This window comes from Octodon degus, unplaced genomic scaffold (assembly GCF_000260255.1).
Source record: "Octodon degus isolate 3935 unplaced genomic scaffold, OctDeg1.0 scaffold00140, whole genome shotgun sequence".
Classification (NCBI taxonomy): domain Eukaryota; kingdom Metazoa; phylum Chordata; class Mammalia; order Rodentia; family Octodontidae; genus Octodon; species Octodon degus.
The window spans coordinates 1,382,220-1,402,453 of NW_004524716.1; the positions used below are offsets into that span (position 1 = coordinate 1,382,220).

At 51.6% G+C, this 20,234-nt stretch overlaps 1 protein-coding gene across 1 annotated transcript in view; it reads left to right on the forward strand.

Annotated features, from left to right (window-relative positions):
• Positions 1-20,234, forward strand: part of Igsf3 (immunoglobulin superfamily member 3) — a 101,125-nt gene that overhangs the window by 79,852 nt on the left and 1,039 nt on the right. The window contains exons 11-13 of the mRNA XM_023701749.1: positions 10,960-11,370; positions 14,331-14,738; positions 18,036-18,515. Coding sequence (XP_023557517.1) covers positions 10,960-11,370; positions 14,331-14,738; positions 18,036-18,515 — 1,299 coding nt within the window. The remainder of the gene's footprint in view (positions 1-10,959; positions 11,371-14,330; positions 14,739-18,035; positions 18,516-20,234) is intronic.

Sequence of the window (20,234 nt, forward strand, 5' to 3'; positions counted from 1 at the left end):
TTGAACCTTGTGGTTGTTGTCCTGCCTGCACTGTCTCCTTGACTCAGGGTTCTGTCTATGTGAGCAGAATTCGAGTTCCTTTCTTCTGTGAAGGTGGACATATAAAGCAGCACTGTTTGGGGAGGCTTCCTGCACACTCTCGAGTGCTTCTGCTCACGCCTGGAGTGCTCAGGGCTTTCCCCTGAGCTCACCTTTGGTAACAGCCACGCCCAGCTGTAGGCGCCATCTTCCCCACTACCCCGCCTGTGTGTGCAGCAGAGCAGGTGCCCCCGCAGTAAGCAGTGAGGACTGCTTTTTTTTTTTAATGAGCAGAATATATTTATTGGGGGAAAGAAAGCTCCTGTCTGAGAGAGGGACAGGAAGGGGGCCCTGAGGGGGTAGTCCCCAAAATTGATTCATCCAGCCAGTGTGGAGCCTGGATAACTTTCTTTTTTTTTTTGTACCAGGGATTGAACCCAGGACCTTGGGCTTGCCAGGCAGGCTCTTATGCCACTGAGCTATCTCCCCAGGCCCTGGGCTTTGCAAAGCTTTTTCTGACTTTCTGGCCTACTCACTTTGCAGAGATGGTTCGAACCCCTTGCAAACTGAGTTTGGCTTTACCTGCTAACAGCTATGATTAATGTCTAGCGGGGTCCACTAGCTGACTTTAGATGGCCACAGAGTTGTTTCCAGCAATGTAAGCTTAAGTAATAGTAACGTCTGAGTTTATGCCTTCTGTTGTCTGACCCATTTGGTAGAGGCCTGTTCTTTAGCAGTTTTGAACCAAGTTGTATAAGCGATGACACTATTCCTGGCTACGAAGAGCCCAGTCCGGGCCAGCGTGATGCTTGGGGTAGCTGCTATTTTTAAGAGGGTTTGCAGGTTAATGGAGGGTTAAGCACAGACCCCATTTGCTGTGAGCCCTTGTTGTAGAGGATGCTGAAGCTCCCGCTTGCCCACCATAGTAAGTAGAACTTTGGGATCATGATTATGCCTTTGGTCGTCCCCTCTGTCACCCAAGGTTGATGTTCTGAGCGGCTCTGGCTGTCACATGGTTCTGCAGCAGTTGAAGATGGGGGAGATGCTGGCCTAAAGACCTTGCTTGTCATTGCCTCTTGGAGTAAAGCAGTATTAGCTTATTTCTTGTACTACTTGGAATCTCAGACTGGAGCACCTAAGGGACAAATGTGGAATGAATTGACTGAAGACTGTCATTATTTGGATTCTGATCAATTTAAGGTAGTACTAAAGGCTGAACAGGAAAGAAACATCTGAAGAGTCCCTTGGGTGTCGGGTTCTGTCCAGCCCTTGTGCTCTCGTTAAATCCCTCCAACAGCCTGATAATGTGGATGTCTCTGTCCTGGCTCTGCTGTGAGGAAACCATGTCTCAGCGGCTGGGCTCCTCAGCAAGGGCCAGCTAACTCACTGGTTAAGGGGCAGAACTGAGATTTGGAGTGAGCATGGGCCCCTGGTCTCTCTGTCTCCCACACGTCTGTGTTTTTTATTGTACCATATTATTGCCTCCTAGCAGAAAAATAGCTGGAGAGTTAGGAGGCCCCAGGCTCAAGTTTGTCTTCTTGATCCGTGTGTGCTGTGTTGGCTGCTGGTTGTGTTTTCGCTGTAAAGTGAGAATGACCAGTGGTTGGCTTGGAGGCCTTTGGAGCATTGTCGGGCTCAGGCTGTGACACCTCGTGGTGCTCTTTTGTGGTCCTCTGCAGGCTGGGAGGAGCAACAGCAGGAGCTTGAGGCTGCACAGGACGCCCAGAGTGCCTGAGGCACTGGGGAGAGTGCAGCCTCTTTAGTGCTACTGTCTTTCCTTTATTAAATATTGATGGGCCTCGCACTTAATGTTTCCGAAGAGCTTCAAGTTCATTTCTCCCCTTTTCCCTAAATACACTGGTCGGTACTGGTGCTTTCATTTTAGAAAACTGCTAGAGACTGTCGTTTGGACAGTCATCGTGCCATCTTACCAGATCGTCACTGGCCGCCAGCACAGGGGTGTTATGGTGTAGATCCAGTATGTCCCCTAGAAGTCTGATGTAGGGAGAAGGTGGCTGGATTGTGGGAATGCCTGCTCCTCCGTGAGTTCATGACTCCCTGGTCCCTGGGACCTTGGGAGGGCGCAGCCCCCTCCCGGCTTTGCCTTTCGTGCCCTGCTCCTGGCTGCCCTGGGTTGAGCAGTGTTTCCCACCGTGCTTTTCTGCCTTGGAGTCAACCAACCATGAACTAAGTTCCCTGAAAACCGTGAGCTGCAGTAAGTCTTTCCTCCCTTAAGTTGTGGCTGTCAGGTACTCCGTTGCAGCCACAGGAAAGCTGGCCAGTGCTAAAGGTATTTCATTTCCATCTGATAAATGAGGCGTCAGAGGCGCTAACGTGCGCAGGTTGGAGCAGCAGCAGCCAGTGAGGAGGCTGGAGTTTGAGCCCTCACTATGCCTTGTTAAAAGGCAGCTGTGGGCGGGGTTGTAGCTCAGGGGTAGAGACTTGCCAGGCATATGCAAGGGCCAGGATGCAATGTCCAGTATCATATACACACGAAAGGCCCGTCGGAGTAGGCGTGCAATGAACACTGGATAAACTGGGACCTTTTATGAGGCCATATAATCGGAAATGATTCCTTCTGCATTCAGCTAGTGGGCCCTTTACATAAGAGGTTTCCTCTGCAGGTCACTGGTGTGGCCGAGTCCTGGTACTGTCGGGACTAGCAGTAGCAACAGCAGTGATACCTGATAATTATTGCTTATGTGGCCATCGCCACCCTGAATGTTCTGTGTTTCATAACTTAATTGACTCTTCTTTACTAACTCCATGTGCTGTCTGAGAGAGTACTTAGTGTACAGATCAGAACGCTACCCTGAGATTGAATAAATTGCCCACTGATCCCTAACAACTGGCAAAGCCAGGTTTCAATCTGACTCCAGAGTCTAAGTTCCTAATTTTATTGTAGTATGTACTTGCTAAACATATTTCCATATTACTTAATTTTTTCCTCAGGAATCTTTGGGTACCATGTGTACATGTGCACATGCACGTGCGTGTGCCTCTGTGTGTGTGTGCGCGCACACACACACTCTCGTGGGTGTACGTAGGATCCCTGAGGCTTAGTTGGTGCCTGCAGGGTACACGCTCTATCACTGAGCTATGCCTTAGCACTAGGTATGCTTATGTAATGCCTCCTCTTTCTGGTTTACCACCCTGATTTCCTGATTTCCTGGTCTTTAAATTTTATAGAAGTTGGGTCACCAAGATCCTCAACACCCAGGTTGCTAAGGGCATAGGAGTTTTATTTGTGCCCCATTGGACTTCTTTGTTTCTTTTAACCTCTGCCACAAGGTGACTGTAAGACTTGGGCTACCAGAACCTCAAACGGTGCCTGTCTCTTCCCTTGTCGTTGCACACTCTTCTCCTCAAAACGCGGATTCTTGGAACTGACTGACCCCTGTCAGCTATTTAAAGACTGTGCTGTCGCTTATTCTGAGAGACTCAATTAGACACCCAGGGCTGCTCTGTTTATCTTCTGCTCCACTGAAGTAGGTCCTTTCTCTCAGAAAGCTGCCTGTGGTCTATGTGGTCTCAGTCCAGGCTGGTCCCTACCAGGGCCACCTGCTGATCCTAACCACATCACAGGAACTTAGCTCCATGGGTCCCTGGTTAGACGCCCAGTGGGCTTGCTGTAGATCCATTATTGACATTCTGTGTGCGTGCTTTCTCCTCTGGGTGCGCACCCCCCGGGAAGTCTTTCAGGAGTGGATGCCCTCCCTCCTTTCTTGTCACTGGTTTAGCTTCATCTTCACCCCACTGATGGCCCAGTACAACCCCCAGGAGGCTTGCAGCAAGACCTTTAGCCACTTCAGCATACTCTATACTTAATCAGTTTTTTCCTCCTTTAATTGTGAAGCATCACCTTATTTCCTTCAGATTTTCTTTAGCTCCAAATATAGCCTCCAATTACACATTACTAAATGCCGTCATAATAAGGGAAATGTCAGCACTTGCTTTCCTCATGTTTACAACCATATCTTGGACCAGCTATTAAATATTGCCCATGAAAATTGACAAAGCAATAAACAGGCTTCCAGAAGGACAGCCTCCAGTGGTGGAGCGCTGGCTTGTCGGGTGTGTTCTGCTGGGACTGTGCTGGTGGGTAGTCGAGATGAATATTTAATACACTCTGGATGTTGCCAGATTCCTTTTCTTCTGTTTCTCATTGCTGATCTGGCAGATTGGCTCAGTGAGGACTTTTTCTGTGACTTACGTGAGCCCAGTGCATGGGAGCCCTGGCTGTCCTTGCCATGGTGTGCCAGGCGGCTGGCTGCCCCATCCCTCAGAGTTGTAGCCCCTGCTTTCTTCTGAGATAGCAGGAGGTTCTCTTTCCATGGCACGTGGCTTCCACCTGTTGTCTATGCCGAGACCAGAGCCCTACCTAAGAGGAGGTCCTAGCCCTAAGAGGAGGCCTGAGCCCTCTTCCCCTGCCTCAGGCCTTGTTGTCATGGTGACACCAGCTATTGTTGTCAACCCGAGAGGGATGCTGCTCTGTCTACACAGGGAAGGCAGGGTTTCCACACCCGAGCACCTTTCACCTGTTCAACCCTTCTTTGTGTCTCTCTGGGCATCTGCTCTGTGCCAGGTACCCGCTGGGTGCTGGAGGCTATAGGGGTGGGTGTGCTACAGTTGTGGCTTTGTGGACTGCCTGGCAGGCTAGGAAAGAGGAGTGCAGTAAGGTTTCACAGATGTGGTGGCAAAGCCAGTGGAAAGAATGGGCACAGGGAAGCACAGGGCATTGCCAGGCATAGTGGCTAAGGCAGGGCCCTGACCAGGTGAGGTGGGAGGGGCTCCCAGCTCTAGCACATTCCTGGCTGTGCAGACTCAGACAAGCCACCCTGTCCAGCTGGGGGGTGGTGTTTATTTCCTAGGACACTTGAAGACCAGATAGTTGTATTTATAGTGTTTAGAATAGTGCTGAATAGTTGGGCATGATGACACACATTTATGTAATCCCAGTACTCTGGGAGGCTGAGGCAGGAGGATTGAAAGTTCCAACCCAGCCTCGGCAGCTTGGAGAGCTCCTATTTTAAAATCCAAACAACACAAAAAAGGAGTGGGGGTGACTAGGGATGTGGCTCATTGTGAAGAGTGAATACCTAGTGCCACCCGCAGACAGAAATAGAACTAAGCATGTAGAAAGAACTGTAGGTTAGATAAATAACAATACCTTCAACAGAAGATTAGAACTTTAGATCATACGAGATCATATATTGGCTTTTTAATAACAATTTGTAAAATTCCCTTTACTACCCTGAAATGAAATTCATAGGCAATATAACTTTCTTAATCATACAATCTTTAAAAATTATTGTACTGCCCTATTGGTAATATGAAAGAGGATTTTGCTTAAGTAGTTCAAACTAAAATGATATGTTTCAGGGCTGAAGACATAGCTCAGTGATAGAGCAGTTGCCTAGCGCGTGAGAGGCTCCCAGCGCTGCAGAAAAAGAAAAAGTGCAATTTAAATTCTGCAGTGTGCTTTCGTGTGTAAGTGCTGCTGGTGACAGCAGGAGGCGGCGCGGGCAGGGTCTGCGCACGGCTGGGGAAGGAGGTCCTTGGTGCTGCAAATGCTGCCCCTGAATGCAGAGAGCTAGAGCCCCGCCGTCCAAGCAGCCCTGCCCGGTTTAGGGTCCCTGGAGCACCAGACAACTGTGAAGGAATCAAGGAAAATCCTCTCGAGTAACCTGCCGTATACTAAAACCATGTCCAAAAAAGTTGTGCTTCTGATAAAAAAATACGTTCTAGGTTCGAGAGACAGATTTTCCTACCCATGTGAATGTCATTTGAAAGTCACATAGGTCGCAAGAGACATTTTCAGAGTTTTTCCAGATAGTTTTTCATCTCTTGCTGGCTTTGATCCATTAAACATCCACCCCTCCCCATATCACTCCAAGGTCTGCCTCCAGATTTCTGGCATGCCTGGGGCACCCCACTGAGAACAGCTGTGGTGAACCGTGCAGTGGGGAGCTAGCAACAGGCTCTGTACTTGGAAGTGAGGCACTCCACGGGGTGTTGCGGTGCATGCTTGGAATCCCAGCGTGCTGGAGGCTGAGGCAGGAAGATCACCATGAATTTGAGGCCAGCCTGGGCTGTACAGTGAGTTCAAGCCCAACTTGAACTGCACAGAGACCTTTTCTCAAAAAGCAAAACAAATTTCAAAATGAAATAAAGTAACAAGCTCCTATTTGCCTCTTAGGAAGAGTCCCTAGCTGTGAAACTAGGGACTGGAACCTGGGAGCCTCACATGCAGGCCCGTTAGAACCATCAGAGAAGACATTAGGGGTTCAGATAGCTCGTGGCTGTGCAAAGAGAGAGAAGAGCTAGGAGCCCTGGAGAGTTATGGACGGAGATGTCCTAAGGCGTAGTACTTGGGGAAAGGGAGGTGTTTTTGCTGCCTGCATCCCTGAAGGTGAAGGAGTATCCCCAGCCGTCCGGCCTGCCTTCTTCCCAGTGTCTTGGGTGACTTCTTTGCTTCTGTGCTTCCACCCCTGTAATGACTGTCAGGGTCTGTTACTAAGAGCAGTGTCTTCTTCGCCCCTTCCACCCGCACTGTCCAGCCCTCCTCACCTGCCGCCCTCTGCTGCACCACTGCACAGAATCTGGCCCCTCAGGGCTTCCTGGTGACCACCTCACCTCCACACCTGTGGCTTCTTGAACCTCAGAATCAGAATTGCTTCAAGGGCCTGGGAACCTGCAGGTGGCTACACCTCACCCCTAGAGATTTACCCAGTAGGTTCCCAAGGAGCCTGCTTGTGCTGCAGACCCACGGGTAGTGCCCTGAGAGCCGCAGATGTTCGAGGTCAAGCTTAACATCAGGGTCCCTCCAGTCTGGCTAAGCTCAGCTTTCTAACTTCATCTAACAGACCTGCCAGCTTGCTCTTTCCTGACTGCAGGGCACAGAGAAGTGGTCACCTGGGGTCTTCCTGTGTGGGTGCCCTCTCACTCTTTCTTCTCTACCTGCTATTTGTTTCTTAGAATCTAACTCAGAGGTCATGGCTTTTGAAATATCCCTTCTAGCATAGTAAAAATTGATTGTACTTCTTTTAAAAAGATTAATCACATTTTTCTTCAGTGATTCATTTATTAACTTGTTTAGCTATTACTGGGTCAGAGTCCTTGACCTTTAGATCCCTAGAATTTTTGCAAGAAGACCTTTAAAAATTTATATTCAGTGGAAGGCAGCAGTTACTGCAGTTAGGGAATCCTTTATCAATGGAATAAATGTGTTTTGCATTAGAAGAGCGCACACAGAATGGGACTGGAGAGTGGTAGGTTGGCTGCTAAAGCTTTCGCTGAGTTCCTCCATCCTCCTGTCTTCCTGTTTGTGTCAGCCTGTCCTGGCTTCTAGCCCCAAGCCTCCCTTGTACTGCTAAACACAGAGCCAAGCCGTGATCTGAAGCCTGGGTAGGAAACAGCCCTGCTGCAGAAAGCAAGGGCCATTCCTGCAAACAATGCGAGCAGCCCGAGCAGGCCGGCCGAGCTGTAGGCAGTTAGGGCATCGCCTGCCGGCTTCTCTGACCCTTCTTTGTGCCTCTTGCTGGATTCTGTCTTCCTCCTGCTGATTCACTGTCGGGGATTAACCAAGCTTCAGTTCTGAGCGCCTTCACTTTCACCTCTGCATTTACTGCCTAAGCCCATACATTGAAGCAATGAAGTCCAGGGTTTCTCGAGCTTTGAGGCACATCTGAGTCCCTGAGGGTCTTGTTGAAGTGCAGATTCTGCCTTAGTGGGCCTGAGAGCCTGAATTTCTTACCTACTCACAGCTGGTTCCCTGCTGATGATCTATGGCAGCAGGCAGCAACAGTTAGAAGTGCCGCGACCAGTTTCGTATCCTCCCCCACCCCCATCTTGGGCTTTGAACTTGCGACCAGGCACAGAAACCCAAATGGAAAGAGAATGGTTAAAATTCGCTCAGCATTTATTATACGCCAGGCTTCGTGCTATGCTTCCGCTACACTATTGCTTTTAATCCGCAGAGCACTCCTGATGAGCCGGGGACTGCTCTTACTGCTGTTATCGCATGCATTTTGCAAATGGAACTTTACCTTTGGTCCTTGAGCTGGCTGCGCTCACCAACTGTACAGTGAGGTGGGGCACCCGGACCGCACTGCCCGGGGCAGTCCTGTGGCAGCGCACATGGGTGACTCCTCATTAGCCGCAGCGCCTCAGGTCTCCTGTGGCTCCAGGAATGGTCTCCCCTGTCCTTGCCACATGGGAGGAAATTCAGAGCAGGATCAGAGTTGACCTCTTGCCCACCTGTCAGGCATGCACCACATTTAAAAAGTGCCTCTTTTTCAAGCTTCTCAACACTTCACAATATTTTGACATGGCAAGGGGAAAAAAATGGAAATGCTTTGAAACATTTCTCATCCTTGAATTTTCATCCTCAGACCATGTGACTGAATTGAAGTTGACTCATAGGATTCCAGTTTAACATATGCAGTTACTATAGCAATTGAGGTTTCCTTAGTAACAGTTGCAAAAATAATCTGGCCCCAATTAATAATACATTTTAAAGCTCTTTCTACTCTACACTGAACAACCCAGTTTTTTTGGCCAAGAACCAGATAATTCAGGTGGTGTCATTTGCGCTGATAGAGATATCATTTGCATGTGGTGAATTGGGTTGCAAGGGGGTGAGAAGAGAGCGGTGGTTTCGAGTGTGATAGGAATCCACTGCAGGAAAGTTGAGTGCCGCTAATGCCAGCCCCGTCTTCAGGGCTTGTGAGCTTCAGGGCCGACCCTGCCTGGGTTCCCAGTGTGCCCTGGAGCAGTGTCTGCCTTTGGAAAAGGGAGAAGGGAGAAGGTGGGGCTTGTTAACAAAAAAGATGGCAATGGGTTAGGCTTTCTCTTCTTCTGGTGTGTGGTGTGTTCTCCCTGCTGGGAGTCTGTTAGTGTGTGAGCTGGGCTGTCCTGCCTGAGGAGAAAGCCTCACTTCACACCTGGAACTGTGTCCTCAGCTGGTCTGTTAGTGTGTGAGCTGGGCTGTCCTGCCTGAGGAGAAAGCCTCACTTCACACCTGGAGCTGCGTCCTCAGCAGGTCTGTTAGTGTGTGAGCTGGGCTGTTCTGCCTGAGGAGAAAGCCTCACTTCACACCTGGAGCTGTGTCCCCAGAGGGTCTTTAGTAATGGCTCTGGGTTTGTGAGCTTCCAGAGCTCACAACCACGCAGGAGCTCTGAGTATGCAGTACAGGGGAGGCTGAGTTGCATCCTGTGGGTTTCACCAGTTTGGATTCCTTGACATCTGGGGTTCAGTCCTTTGCATGTGCAGAGCTGGCTGGCCAGGGATTCAGGGATGCCAGCAGTCAGCTCTGCCCCTCCTGTGTCCGAGTGCAGTTCTATTCCTACAGCTAGGCTGGTTTTGAAGAAACCAGAGCCTGGGGGCCGGGGAGATGGCTCAATAGAATAAGCGCTTCCCTGGCAAGTGCAAGGGCATGAGTTCAATCCCTGGTTCCGGAAAAAAAAAAAAAAAAAAAAAAAAAAAAACCACGGAAGAAACCAGAGCCTTCCCTGCAGGGTGCTGGAGGCCAGCTGGGGCAAACGTGCCTGCTAATGCAGGAAGCCTGGGTAGCTTGCCATGTGTGGGGTCTATCCCTTGCCTTGGGTTTTTCTCTCAGCTGGCAAGTGGTTAAAACTTGAAGCAAAGAGAAGAGTGGGGGTAGGATGATGTTTTCACTAGTGGTGCCCTCTGAGAAACTTACATTTTTGTATTTTTCCTTTTTTCCTTTATTTTTAGAAGTGGGGAGGAGGGTAGATAGGGGAAATCAGAGCCAAGAATAATAATGATGGAGTGGATAGGTTCTCAGATTACATCAATAAGATTCAGTTTATTAGGCCTTGGCTCCTTGCCACCTTCAAGGTGAACAGGTTGGTGATTGGCAGGTAGGGTGTCACCCAGCGTCTGCACTCATGCTGGAGAGGGGACAGAGCCTGAATTGGCTTTGTTCGGTCACGTGGCTCATCGCCCTCTCCTTAGCCTCCCTCTTGTCCTGGAGTTCAGCCTCAGCCTCTTCTACACCTGCTGCCGTATCTTATGGCATATCTCGGCCCTTGCTCCCTCACAGAGTCAGACAGCCTGGGCTCTGGGAGTGCGCTCCGTGAGGCAAGCTTGGCACTTGGCAGACTGCAGGAGGCAGTGTGGGCCCTGGAAATAGGGTTGGTAGGTGGAATCTGCTTGATCCCTGCCTTCAGCACCTCATGGTCTAGGCAAGAAGAGGGACAGGAGGAAAAATGGGCTGTGGTCACTGGTCATCAGAGGGTGTTGAGGAAGCCCACCTCATCCTATGGGGCTTGGAGGAGGAGGGAGGCAAGGAGGAGTGAAGAAGGGTCAGGGTGGGAGGTGGCAGAGGAAATGGGCAGGGGCACAGCAGGGCAGAGGCCTTGCTCAGGGGGAACTGCCCTGGGCCAACTGTGGGATGTGAGTGGGTGGGGCCAGGCCCTGAAGGGCCTTTCTTCTTGGTGTTGTTTGAGTCATGGTCCTCGCAGCTATGTAGTTCAGACTGGTCTCTGATTCGCTGTGTTGCCCACACTGTTCCTCTTGTCTCAGCTTCCCAAGTGCTGGGCCACAGGCATGCATGACCATTCCTGGCCTGGTGGGCCTTTTGACTGGGAAAAGAAATTTTTTTCCTCTAGAACCTGTAGATAGTTGGGAGCTGTTGAATATTTTATGCAGGGACAGGATGTGGGCAGGCCTTGGTGGCTGGGAATGAGGCAGGGGACAGGGAGAGATGGGTAGGGCCTGTCCTGGGAGTGGCAAGCAAGTGGCAGATGGAAGGGAATCCTTACACCAAACCATGTTTTGGAGGAAGCCTGTTAATGGCAAGTCCCGTAGGAGTGGTGCTGGGCCAGTCGGGCTCCAAGCCCAGAAGTGAGGTTGGAAGGGGCTGCATCTCCAGGAGTGTGTAGCTGTCCTTCTGAGCCATTTCCCATCCTTTCACAGTGACAAAACTGCAGGTGAGCAAGTCAAAGAGGACCCTCACCCTGGTAGAGAACAGGCCCATTCAACTGAACTGCTCCGTCAAGTCCCAGACCAGCCAGAACTCACACTTCGCCGTGCTCTGGTACGTGCACAAGCCCTCTGACGCCGATGGCAAGCTCATCCTCAAAACCACGCACAGCTCCACTTTTGAGTACGGCACCTACACTGAGGAGGAGGGCCTGCGGCCCCGGCTGCAGTTCGAGCGGCATGTGGCTGGGGGCCTGTTCAGCCTCACAGTCCAGAGAGCCGAAGTCAGTGACAGTGGCAGCTACTACTGCCATGTGGAGGAGTGGCTGCTGAGCCCCAACTACGCCTGGTATAAGTTGGCAGAGGAGGTCTCAGGCCGCACGGAAGTCACTGTGAAGCAACCAGGTAAGGACAGAGGGTGCAGCCATCTGGGGCCGGGGGCTTCCTGTAGAGACTTGTGGGCTGGGCTGGTTCTATGTGGCCCACTAGAGGACCCAAATGCAAGGGGCGTCATCCAGGTGCCTGTGGGATCCTTCTCCACAGGGTCCTCATGTGTATGCACGCTCCCAGGGACACTGTCCACCCCAGGAATCCTCACAGGCAGCTGTGCTTGGCAAAATGTGATGATGTGGGAGTCCTTGGTAACTCCTAGTGCTTTTTCTGGGCTTGCGGTTTGTACCCTGAATCTCAGCCTGGCACCTGCTGTGCACCCAGCTTCCTGCCTAGAAGCCTTTGCAAGTTCTGGCTGTCTTCCCCTCATCCTCAGCCTTGCTGAGCTTCCTGTCCCCAGGAAGGTCTCGGTGGGGAGCTCTCAGCAGGGCCTCTGCGCTCTGGGAGTAGGTCCAGGAGGATGGACTGATTACCCCCACAATCCGTAGTGTAGCAGCCCTGTCCCCTCACAGGTGGTAGATCTGCCCCTAGCACAGTCCAGGAGAACCTCAGTCATTTCCTTGTAGCCACTCGCAGGTGGTGCCCTCTCTCAGTCTCTCTGCCTCTTCCTTAAGAGCTCAGCTCCTCCCAGGCGGTGAGGCCACGGAGGCCCCCTCCATCCCTGCTCCCCACATGCTGCGCTTCTGCATCCTGGAGCTCTGAGGGGTCCGGGCTCTGTGGCCCCAACGCCTGTCTCCATGCCTTCCTGTGTGCCCCCTGCCCGCAGCTCAGCTCTCCTGCCCCTTCAGTACCACACTCAGAAGCTCACTCCAGCACTCCCAGACATCCGCCCTGTATCACAAGCGGACCTGTACAGAATGCAGTAATTACCCATTTCTTCTGCACCGCACTGTAGGCCCTGTAAGAACAGGGCTGAGCCCAAGTCTTCAGCCCTGGGCATGGCACGCCCAGTAAGTCCTGGCTGAGCAGGGATGAGGGCTTTGCTGAATACCGCGGAGCTTTGTGCACGCTGTTGTCCCAGCCTGGAGCGTGCTGGCCGTACTTACCTCCCTCCTCCCCTGAAGGGTATTTCTAGCTCATCTGAACTGCAGCGGTACCCTGCTGCCTCTGTCTTCCCTTCCCCACACCCTTCAAAGTCGCTATCAGCACCTGGCATTTTTTCATTTACTTACTCCTGTCAGTAATTCTGAAGCACTTATTCATGTTTGTTCTTAGCATCACTTAGCGGCTAGTATATTATTCATTATTTCAGCATCCAGATACAAGAGAGATTTGTTGTCCGCCTCTTCCATGAGAATTAAACTCCCCGAATGACCCCAAGGACTTGAGTTTCTTCCCCACTGTGAGCCTCCCATGGAGCCTCATAAACATTTATCCAGGAGACCACTAGGACCAGGTACAGGTTCCGGGTGTGGCCCCGTTTGTGCTGGGTGCCAGGAGACCTTCCTGTGCTGTTCCAGAGGCCAGCACATATGCTGGGACACTCACAGGTAACACAGTGACATTTTCTGCCTTCCCTGCCCTGCCGTGGAGCAGCCTCTGCCAGTGTCTCAGTGACCCCCATCCTGACTGCTGCTCCATCCCTGGGGCTTTGAAAACCGAGAGCCACCACCTTCTCCAGGGTCCTATTCTCTCTGCTTTCAGTTCCCTTTTCTGGAGAGTGCCATCCCCACCCGTCTGTCTCTTCTGTGACATCCCCATCCATTTCCTTTCTTCATTTGCTCTGAAACCAAGATTCCCTTGGTGGGTCCTAAGTTTATAAGGAGATCTTCCCCTCTATGGCTGCAGTCAAGCTAAGTGAGATAGTTCAGAAAGATGGGAAGAAGTCCGTGTGGGGGGGCGCACACCCGTGCAGAAGGCCCTGAAAACAGGAGGACCGCTATGGGTCCAAGCTGCGTGGCGAGACCTTGTACCAAATACATTTTTAAAAAAGAGAGATGGTCAGAGTCCTGTAAACACACTCATTGGCAGCTGTGTTACAGTGAATCGTAACACTATAAACAGAAAAATCAGAACGCGCTGATTAAAACAGCCTCCCCCTTTTCAACTGAGCTCTTTGGTTCATTCTGGTTTTCTTCATTTTTTAAAAACCATTTCCAATGATGAGAAAACATGTACTTACACAAACCAAGCAAAGGAAAAGAACTGCAGAATAATGGTCCTGCAACCCGGAGATAACCAGGGATCACGTCCTCTCATATGTGTGCTCAGGAGTGGTTGGTTACTTAAAATATATGTTCTGAGGTGGTTTATCTTTTCATTGCAACAGCAATCTTGAGAAAAAGATTCAGCAGATACAAAAATGTGGAAAGTAAAAAGTACAAACACCCCTGCTTCTCCTTTGTGGTGTGGATGTCAGTGTCACCCAGGACGTTTTCCCTGAGGTGCTTTTGTGTGTTTACAGTGTCATGGCTTTTAGATGCCTAGGGCCAGACAGGCTCCAGAGGGTTCCTTATGACATCACAGGGTGCCATCAGGGCGTGCCGTGGTCGGGAGAATCTTGTGAGTTGTCCCGGCATCTGGCTTCCTCAATGTCAGTCTTTCCTTTAGGATACCAGGTCAGTCCGCTGCCTGCCTTGGGAGGGAAGCAGCCCAGGACACAGCGATGAGCAAGTGAACTCAGGTTCCTCGGCAGCTAGGTTTTCTCTTGCCAGCTCTGCCCCACTTGCCCCGTTCCCCAGCCGGTGCTTCATGATCTGTCGCATCTGACAGAGTGCAGCTTTCTCTAGCTGGTGTTCCTCCATGAGGGTGGTGGCCTGGGGAAAGCAGCTACTGTCCCATGGGCTCCCTGAAGCCCTGTGCTCACACACAGGGCCCAGGGTGCAGTGTGCGCAGGGCTGCAGCTGAGTGGTCACGGTGTCTGCTCCTCTGGCCTTTGCTGCCCCTATACTTGGAAGGTGCCCATTCACCTCCCCCCAGAAAGGTCCATGCGACCCACTGTGTGCACCTCATGACATCTCTCCTCGCCCTTCCAGACAGCCGCCTGAAGCTCAGCCAAGCCCAGGGGAACCTGTCCGTTCTGGAGACCCGGCAGGTGCAGCTGGAGTGTGTGGTCCTGAACCGCACCAGCGCGGCCTCGCAGCTCGTGGTGGAATGGTTCGTGTGGAAGCCCAACCAGCCAGAGCGCGAGACGGTGGCGCGCCTGAGCCGCGAGGCCACCTTCCACTATGGCGAGCAGGCCGCCAAGAACCACCTGCAGGGGCGGCTGCACCTGGAGAGCCCCTCGCCCGGCGTGTACCGGCTCTTCATCCAGAACGTGGCAGTGCAGGACAGTGGCACCTACAGCTGCCGCGTGGAGGAGTGGCTGCCCAGCCCCAGTGGCATGTGGTATAAGCGGGCAGAGGACACCGCCGGGCAGACCTCGGTGACAGTCATGCGACCGGGTGAGGCACAATTCCCCATCCTCTTCCTTTGGCGTTTCCGCCTTAATATGTGTTGAGTAAAATCAGTTTATTTTTTGCAGTTAAATCTGTATGTTAACATTTTATAGGTATATTCAAATAATCTCAGGGGTTTTTTTGTTTGTTTTTGTTTTTCCTCTGAGAATGAAAGACTGTCCATCTAGCCTTGGCCAAAACGACTAGATTTTTTAATTAGAATAATTAATTATTCTAGAGGACAAAATGCTTTCTTTTTAAAGACTAGATTCAGATGAGTAGTTGATACGAGAAAGAAAAGTCTTGAAGTGATAGCCACGTGGTTCAAAAAGTCGAGCTAGTGAAATTTCCGAGGAAAAGGGTTGATTCTTTAAATAGGAGGAGTTAAGTACCTGTCGCCTCTCCTGTCTCCTCCTAATAATTTTATCAGTGCTAATGACTATTGGGTGTGGCCTTTCGCTTTCCCTGTCTGTGGTGCTGCTTCAGAAGTCCCTAAGTGGGTATGATTACTGGTATAATTGTTGTCACACATTTAAACGCAAGCTACTAAGATGTGCAAAGTCTAACCAGCAGTCCCCCCAAGATGCGGAGCACGGCTTTGCTGCTTCCTTGGGTGTGAATGCTTTGTTGCGTTCTGAGTGCCACACCGTGGCTGGCAGTGCTACAGGTTTTCAGCATGTGTCACGCCTTGGTCAAGCCGCTCTGTTCATTGAGGGCACGGGGAGCATCAGGATCACCCTGGGCCCCCCGTGTGTCACGGAGCATCCATCCCACAGCATGCCTCAGGGAGCAGGGCATCCCCTGAGCGCTCGGGGCTCTCACTTGGCTGTGGCTTACTGCAGCTGACGGGGAAGTCACCTGCACTTGGAGCTATTCACAGCTTCCTGGTGAGAGACTTCTGCTTGTCTTTTCCTGAAGGGGAAGCTGTAGGGAGTGGCAGCTGGATGCGCTCCTCTGATTCTCACCCATTTTGCAGATCACCAGACTGAGGCCCTTGGTGGGAGGAGACAGCTGGCTGTGGATGCCAGCTGCAGCCCTGGGGCCATTAGGAGATTCATGTTCAGTCCTCCTAGCAATCCCGATCTGTGAATTGTACTAACAGGGGCAGCAAAGCTACAGGGAAGTGCCAGCAGCCAGGAAGAGCAGGGAGCACGGCCTCCCGCTTTGCATGTGAGCGAGGTGTTCTTACAAGACAAAAAGCAAAGGGAGAGGAGGCAGGGAGGTGACCTGCAGGAGTGGAATAGTTAGTGGTCTGACCTATCTGGCCACCTTGCCACAAAGGGCTCCCTCAGCTGTCACCCAGCACCGTGTAGGAGCGTGGGAGTGCTGTCAGGCTGCGGGCACAAGGTCTCGGGGGCACAGGTCTCTGGAGGTTCTGGCTTTATGCTTCAGCTGTGCTCTAGGGAAAGACAACCTCATGGGTTTGGAGAGTGTGCATCACTGTGGCTGGCTCGCTCTCCTCTGTCCCGCCATTTGCTGTCCTGCAGCCTTCCCTGATAGTGCTGCTAGTGCTTTCTTTACACTTTGGCTGGTACCAGGCCACTGGGCCTTCCTCTTCCTACAGTGCACAGTGGGATGCCAGCTGGGCCAGCCCAGAGGGGGTTGGGGCATGGGGGACTTGGCAGAGCCCCACAGAAGTCGTAGGAGCCTTGGGTTGGTGTCCACCTGAGAGGACGTTGAGCCGGTCTGTCCCAAGCCCAGGACGGCACTTGGGAACTGCACCTGGTGGCCTCCATCCGATAGAGTCTGAGTTAGCATGTCTGCTTCTGTATGACATCAGCATGTCACATGAACATTCCCTAGACAGAGCCAAGGGGAAGCCTTTAGGAGCGAGCAAAAGAGTTGTTTGTTCAGAACCTTCCTCAGTGAGCCAAATAAGAGCAGAGGGAAAGGCAGCAGAAGACCTGGGGTGTGAGGCTGTCTGGTGGCGACCGTGAGCTGTTCCTCCTCGTGGGGTCCCTCCCGTGATGGTTCTGCGCCTCCCGCCTAAACTGGGGCCAGATGTCCATGCACACCCTCTTGGGAAGAGGGAGAGGTGCCTTGGGGCCTGTTGTCCATCCTTTGGCTTCAATCTTTGGGTGCAGTGTTTACTTCTTTGGGTTCACTGTGGCTTAGGCAGTGAACTGTGTGTGCACAATTTAAATGTAACAACAGCTCCTGAGCAGATATATTCACTTCCTAGGGTTCCTGTAACAAACTGCCATCTACTTGGTAGCATAAAACAAATGAAATATATTCACTCACAGTTGTGGAGGCCGGCGGTGCAGTGAGGGCAGCCTCGCCACTGTGCTCCTAAGGTTGGGGACAAGCTTCCTCGTACTCTTCCTGTTCCTGGTGCCCGGGCGTCCTGGGCTGTGCTGCCCTTGGGACGCCAGCTCTCCCTGTGTGTGTGGCTGGCAGTGCCCTGCAGCGTGGACAGCGCCAACAGCTCCGGATGCTAGGACCCAGGTCAGGGGCCAGCGTGGCGGTGTCCCGGGGATGCCCTCTTTCCAGCTGGTAGAGGGTGCCTTCTCACGGTGTCGTGCCATAGCCTCGCAGGTGAGTGTCTCAGGAGAGGGAGACGGAGTTCTTTGGCTTCTGAGGAGGCCGCCATTCCTACTAGCTTCGGGACTGACCCTTATGGCTTCATTTTACTGATACGACCTTCTGAAATTCCTCCCAGCATGATCACATCAGGATCTGAAACACTACCAAGAGTTTCAGATTCCTTTGCTTGGGTTTTCATGGCTTCCACATGTAAATGGGTTGGACAGGGGCATAGTTCAGTCCCTAGCACCAGTCATTGGATTGAGAGTCTACCCTAATCAGTATGACCTTATCTAGATAATTCATCTGTAAAGAATCCCTTTCCAAATATGATTGCCTCCTGCGAGTCTAAGTGGACAAGCATTCAGAAGAGATACTGCTCAGCCACCGCAAGTGGTCCTCAGCATAAGTGACCTTCCTCCCTGGAGTCTGACAAAGGGCCACGTTACCAGCTTCTTCTGAATTCTTCCATGGGGATTTTCTTCAAATCTAAACAGATATGCATGTCAGAATGAAGCATGTTCTGGATTCTTAAGTTTTTCCAGAACCTCTTTTCACATTTCTGCGCATAGCTCGGCCCATTTGCCTTTCCGATAGGGCAGCAGTAGCCAGCCTGTGCCGTGTGTGTCACAGTGGATGTTATCAATGAAAGCTCTAAAAGGTTCGTCATCTCCACAGAAGAGGCCTAGAGTCTTGTGCAGAGTGGCATGAAATGTACCGTAGTTAGCAGCAGGCATTTAATTTGTTTCTCCCTTACTTGCACCTTGTCTTTCCCAGATGCTGCCCTCCAGGTGGACACTGTGGTCCCCAACGCCACTGTCTCTGAGAAGGCAGCCTTTCAGCTAGACTGCAGCATCGTGTCCCGCTCGAGCCAGGACTCGCGCTTTGCTGTGGCCTGGTATTCCCTGAGGACTAAAGCCGGAGGGAAAAGGGGCAGCCTTGGTGTGGAAGAGCAAGAGGAGGAAAAAGAGGAAGAGGAGGAAGAGGAAGAGGAGGAGGACCCAACAGAGCGGACAGTCCTGCTGAGCGTGGGCCCGGATGCCGTCTTCGGCCCAGAGGGCCATCCCTGGGAAGGCAGGCTCCGCTTCCAGAGGCTCTCGCCTCTGCTCTACCGGCTCACGGTGCTGCAGGCAAGCCCCCATGACACGGGCAACTACTCCTGCCACGTGGAAGAGTGGCTGCCAAGCCCCCAGAAGGAGTGGTACCGGCTGACAGAGGAGGAGTCTGCCCCCATCGGCATCCGCGTCCTGGACACAAGTGAGTTTCCTGATTACAAAGGAAGGATGTATCTGGAGGATCATGCAGAGCTTGATGCAATAAGTTAATGAGCACTTTTCTTAATGGTCATGAGCATTTATTAGGAATGTCTGAGGCGAGGCAGGATTTCACACACTTACCCCTCGATTGCTCATGCAAAAAGGAGGGGAGGGTTAGAAAGCAATCTACGCCACATCATCTGTGTGGTGCCCTGATGTTCCTCCACTACGGTTTTGTGGTTTGAGTGCCTTGTTAGATGTTACTTTGCTACATTTCAGAATAGGGAACCTAGTTTCTCTTTACTAAACTACCAAGTGTTTCAGATTCCTTTTCTTGGGTTCTCAGGTCATTTTAACTTCGGAGGATGCCTGGGTGGTATAGCTAGATTTTGCATGGGAGTGGGGAGGACCAGTCTAGGTGGGCAGTAACGTTAGCAGCAGGAGAGGCCACAGTGCAGTGCTCACAGGCGCGGGCGACTTGCACGTGAAGGGAGACCGGAGGGAACACCTGCTGGCCTGAAGTATGCGTTCTAACAAGGCGCTCTGTGATTGTACCCCTGTCAAAATGTGGAATATATCACACTGAAAATAGTGTTTACCACTATAGAATTAGCCTATATTACAGATATAAAAAATTTACTGGAACTTTTATCTTCCTCTTGAGTCAGACCATTTGCCCCCTGATCTTGCTCACGTCTTACGAGCTCCTGCTCTGCTTTCATTGCCTCCTGTGAACATCCTAATAAATGCTTCTGAGACTTCATAGGTCAGAAGCAGATGACTGTCAGCAGTTTCTTGTACTTGGCAATCCAGGAAGTATGAATGTGTGTTAACTAAGAAAAGAACAATACTGAAGAGTAACAGCTCTGCAGTGGAAGGAAAAGGAGAAGAGTCTAAGTCATGCATAGGCTGCAGAACGAATATTCAGTCTACTGAATAACTCAGTGTCCCAAAGTAAAAGAGAGAGGTGCAGGCCCTGGGGTATCTACCTCTTTGGGCTTCTAGGGTTACTGAACTCTGCAGAGACTAGGAATCACCCAGCAGCCTTAGTCTACAGAGAAAGTGTGGCTTCGAGAGGCCGGGCCCCTCCACCCCCTGCTGAGGTCTGATGACCTACTGAGCACCCCTCACCCTGGGGAGGGCATCTGGATTTGTTCTCCTCTGCATCCCGCTACAGGGATAGGGATAGGGGCACAGTGTGCCTGCGCTCTGTGCAGCCGCAGAGCCGCTGACCACGGAGAGTGATCTGTGACGACGTTGTGATTGACAATGTCAAATGAGCGAACATGGTTTCTGGTATCCCTGCTCTGGGAACCAGAAGGGAATTTGGATTTCCTAAGAAGGACGTTTGGAGTAGACTGAAGTACAACAGGATGCGTAAACTAGCCACAGAGGAGGTTGGATGGAGTGTAGGCCAGCCTCCTCGCTGCCCCAGGCACCGTGGAGTTTGCAGCGTCTAAGCTCCCCTTTCTTGTGTGGCTTTCCAAGCAGAAGCAATGAATGGCTGTGGAAATGCAGGCAGCGCATTGCTTGGGCTTAACGGCTGACCGGGGAGAGGTGTTGATGTAAGAAAAGGAACACAGAGGTAGTCTCCTCACTGTTAGCGGTAGCAGGGAAAAGGCAGGGGTGTGTGTGTGTGTGTGTGTGTGTGTGTGTGTGTGTGTGTGGCCATCAGGCCAGGTCTCCAATAACGGGTATGGACAGTGCTACGCACAGTCCT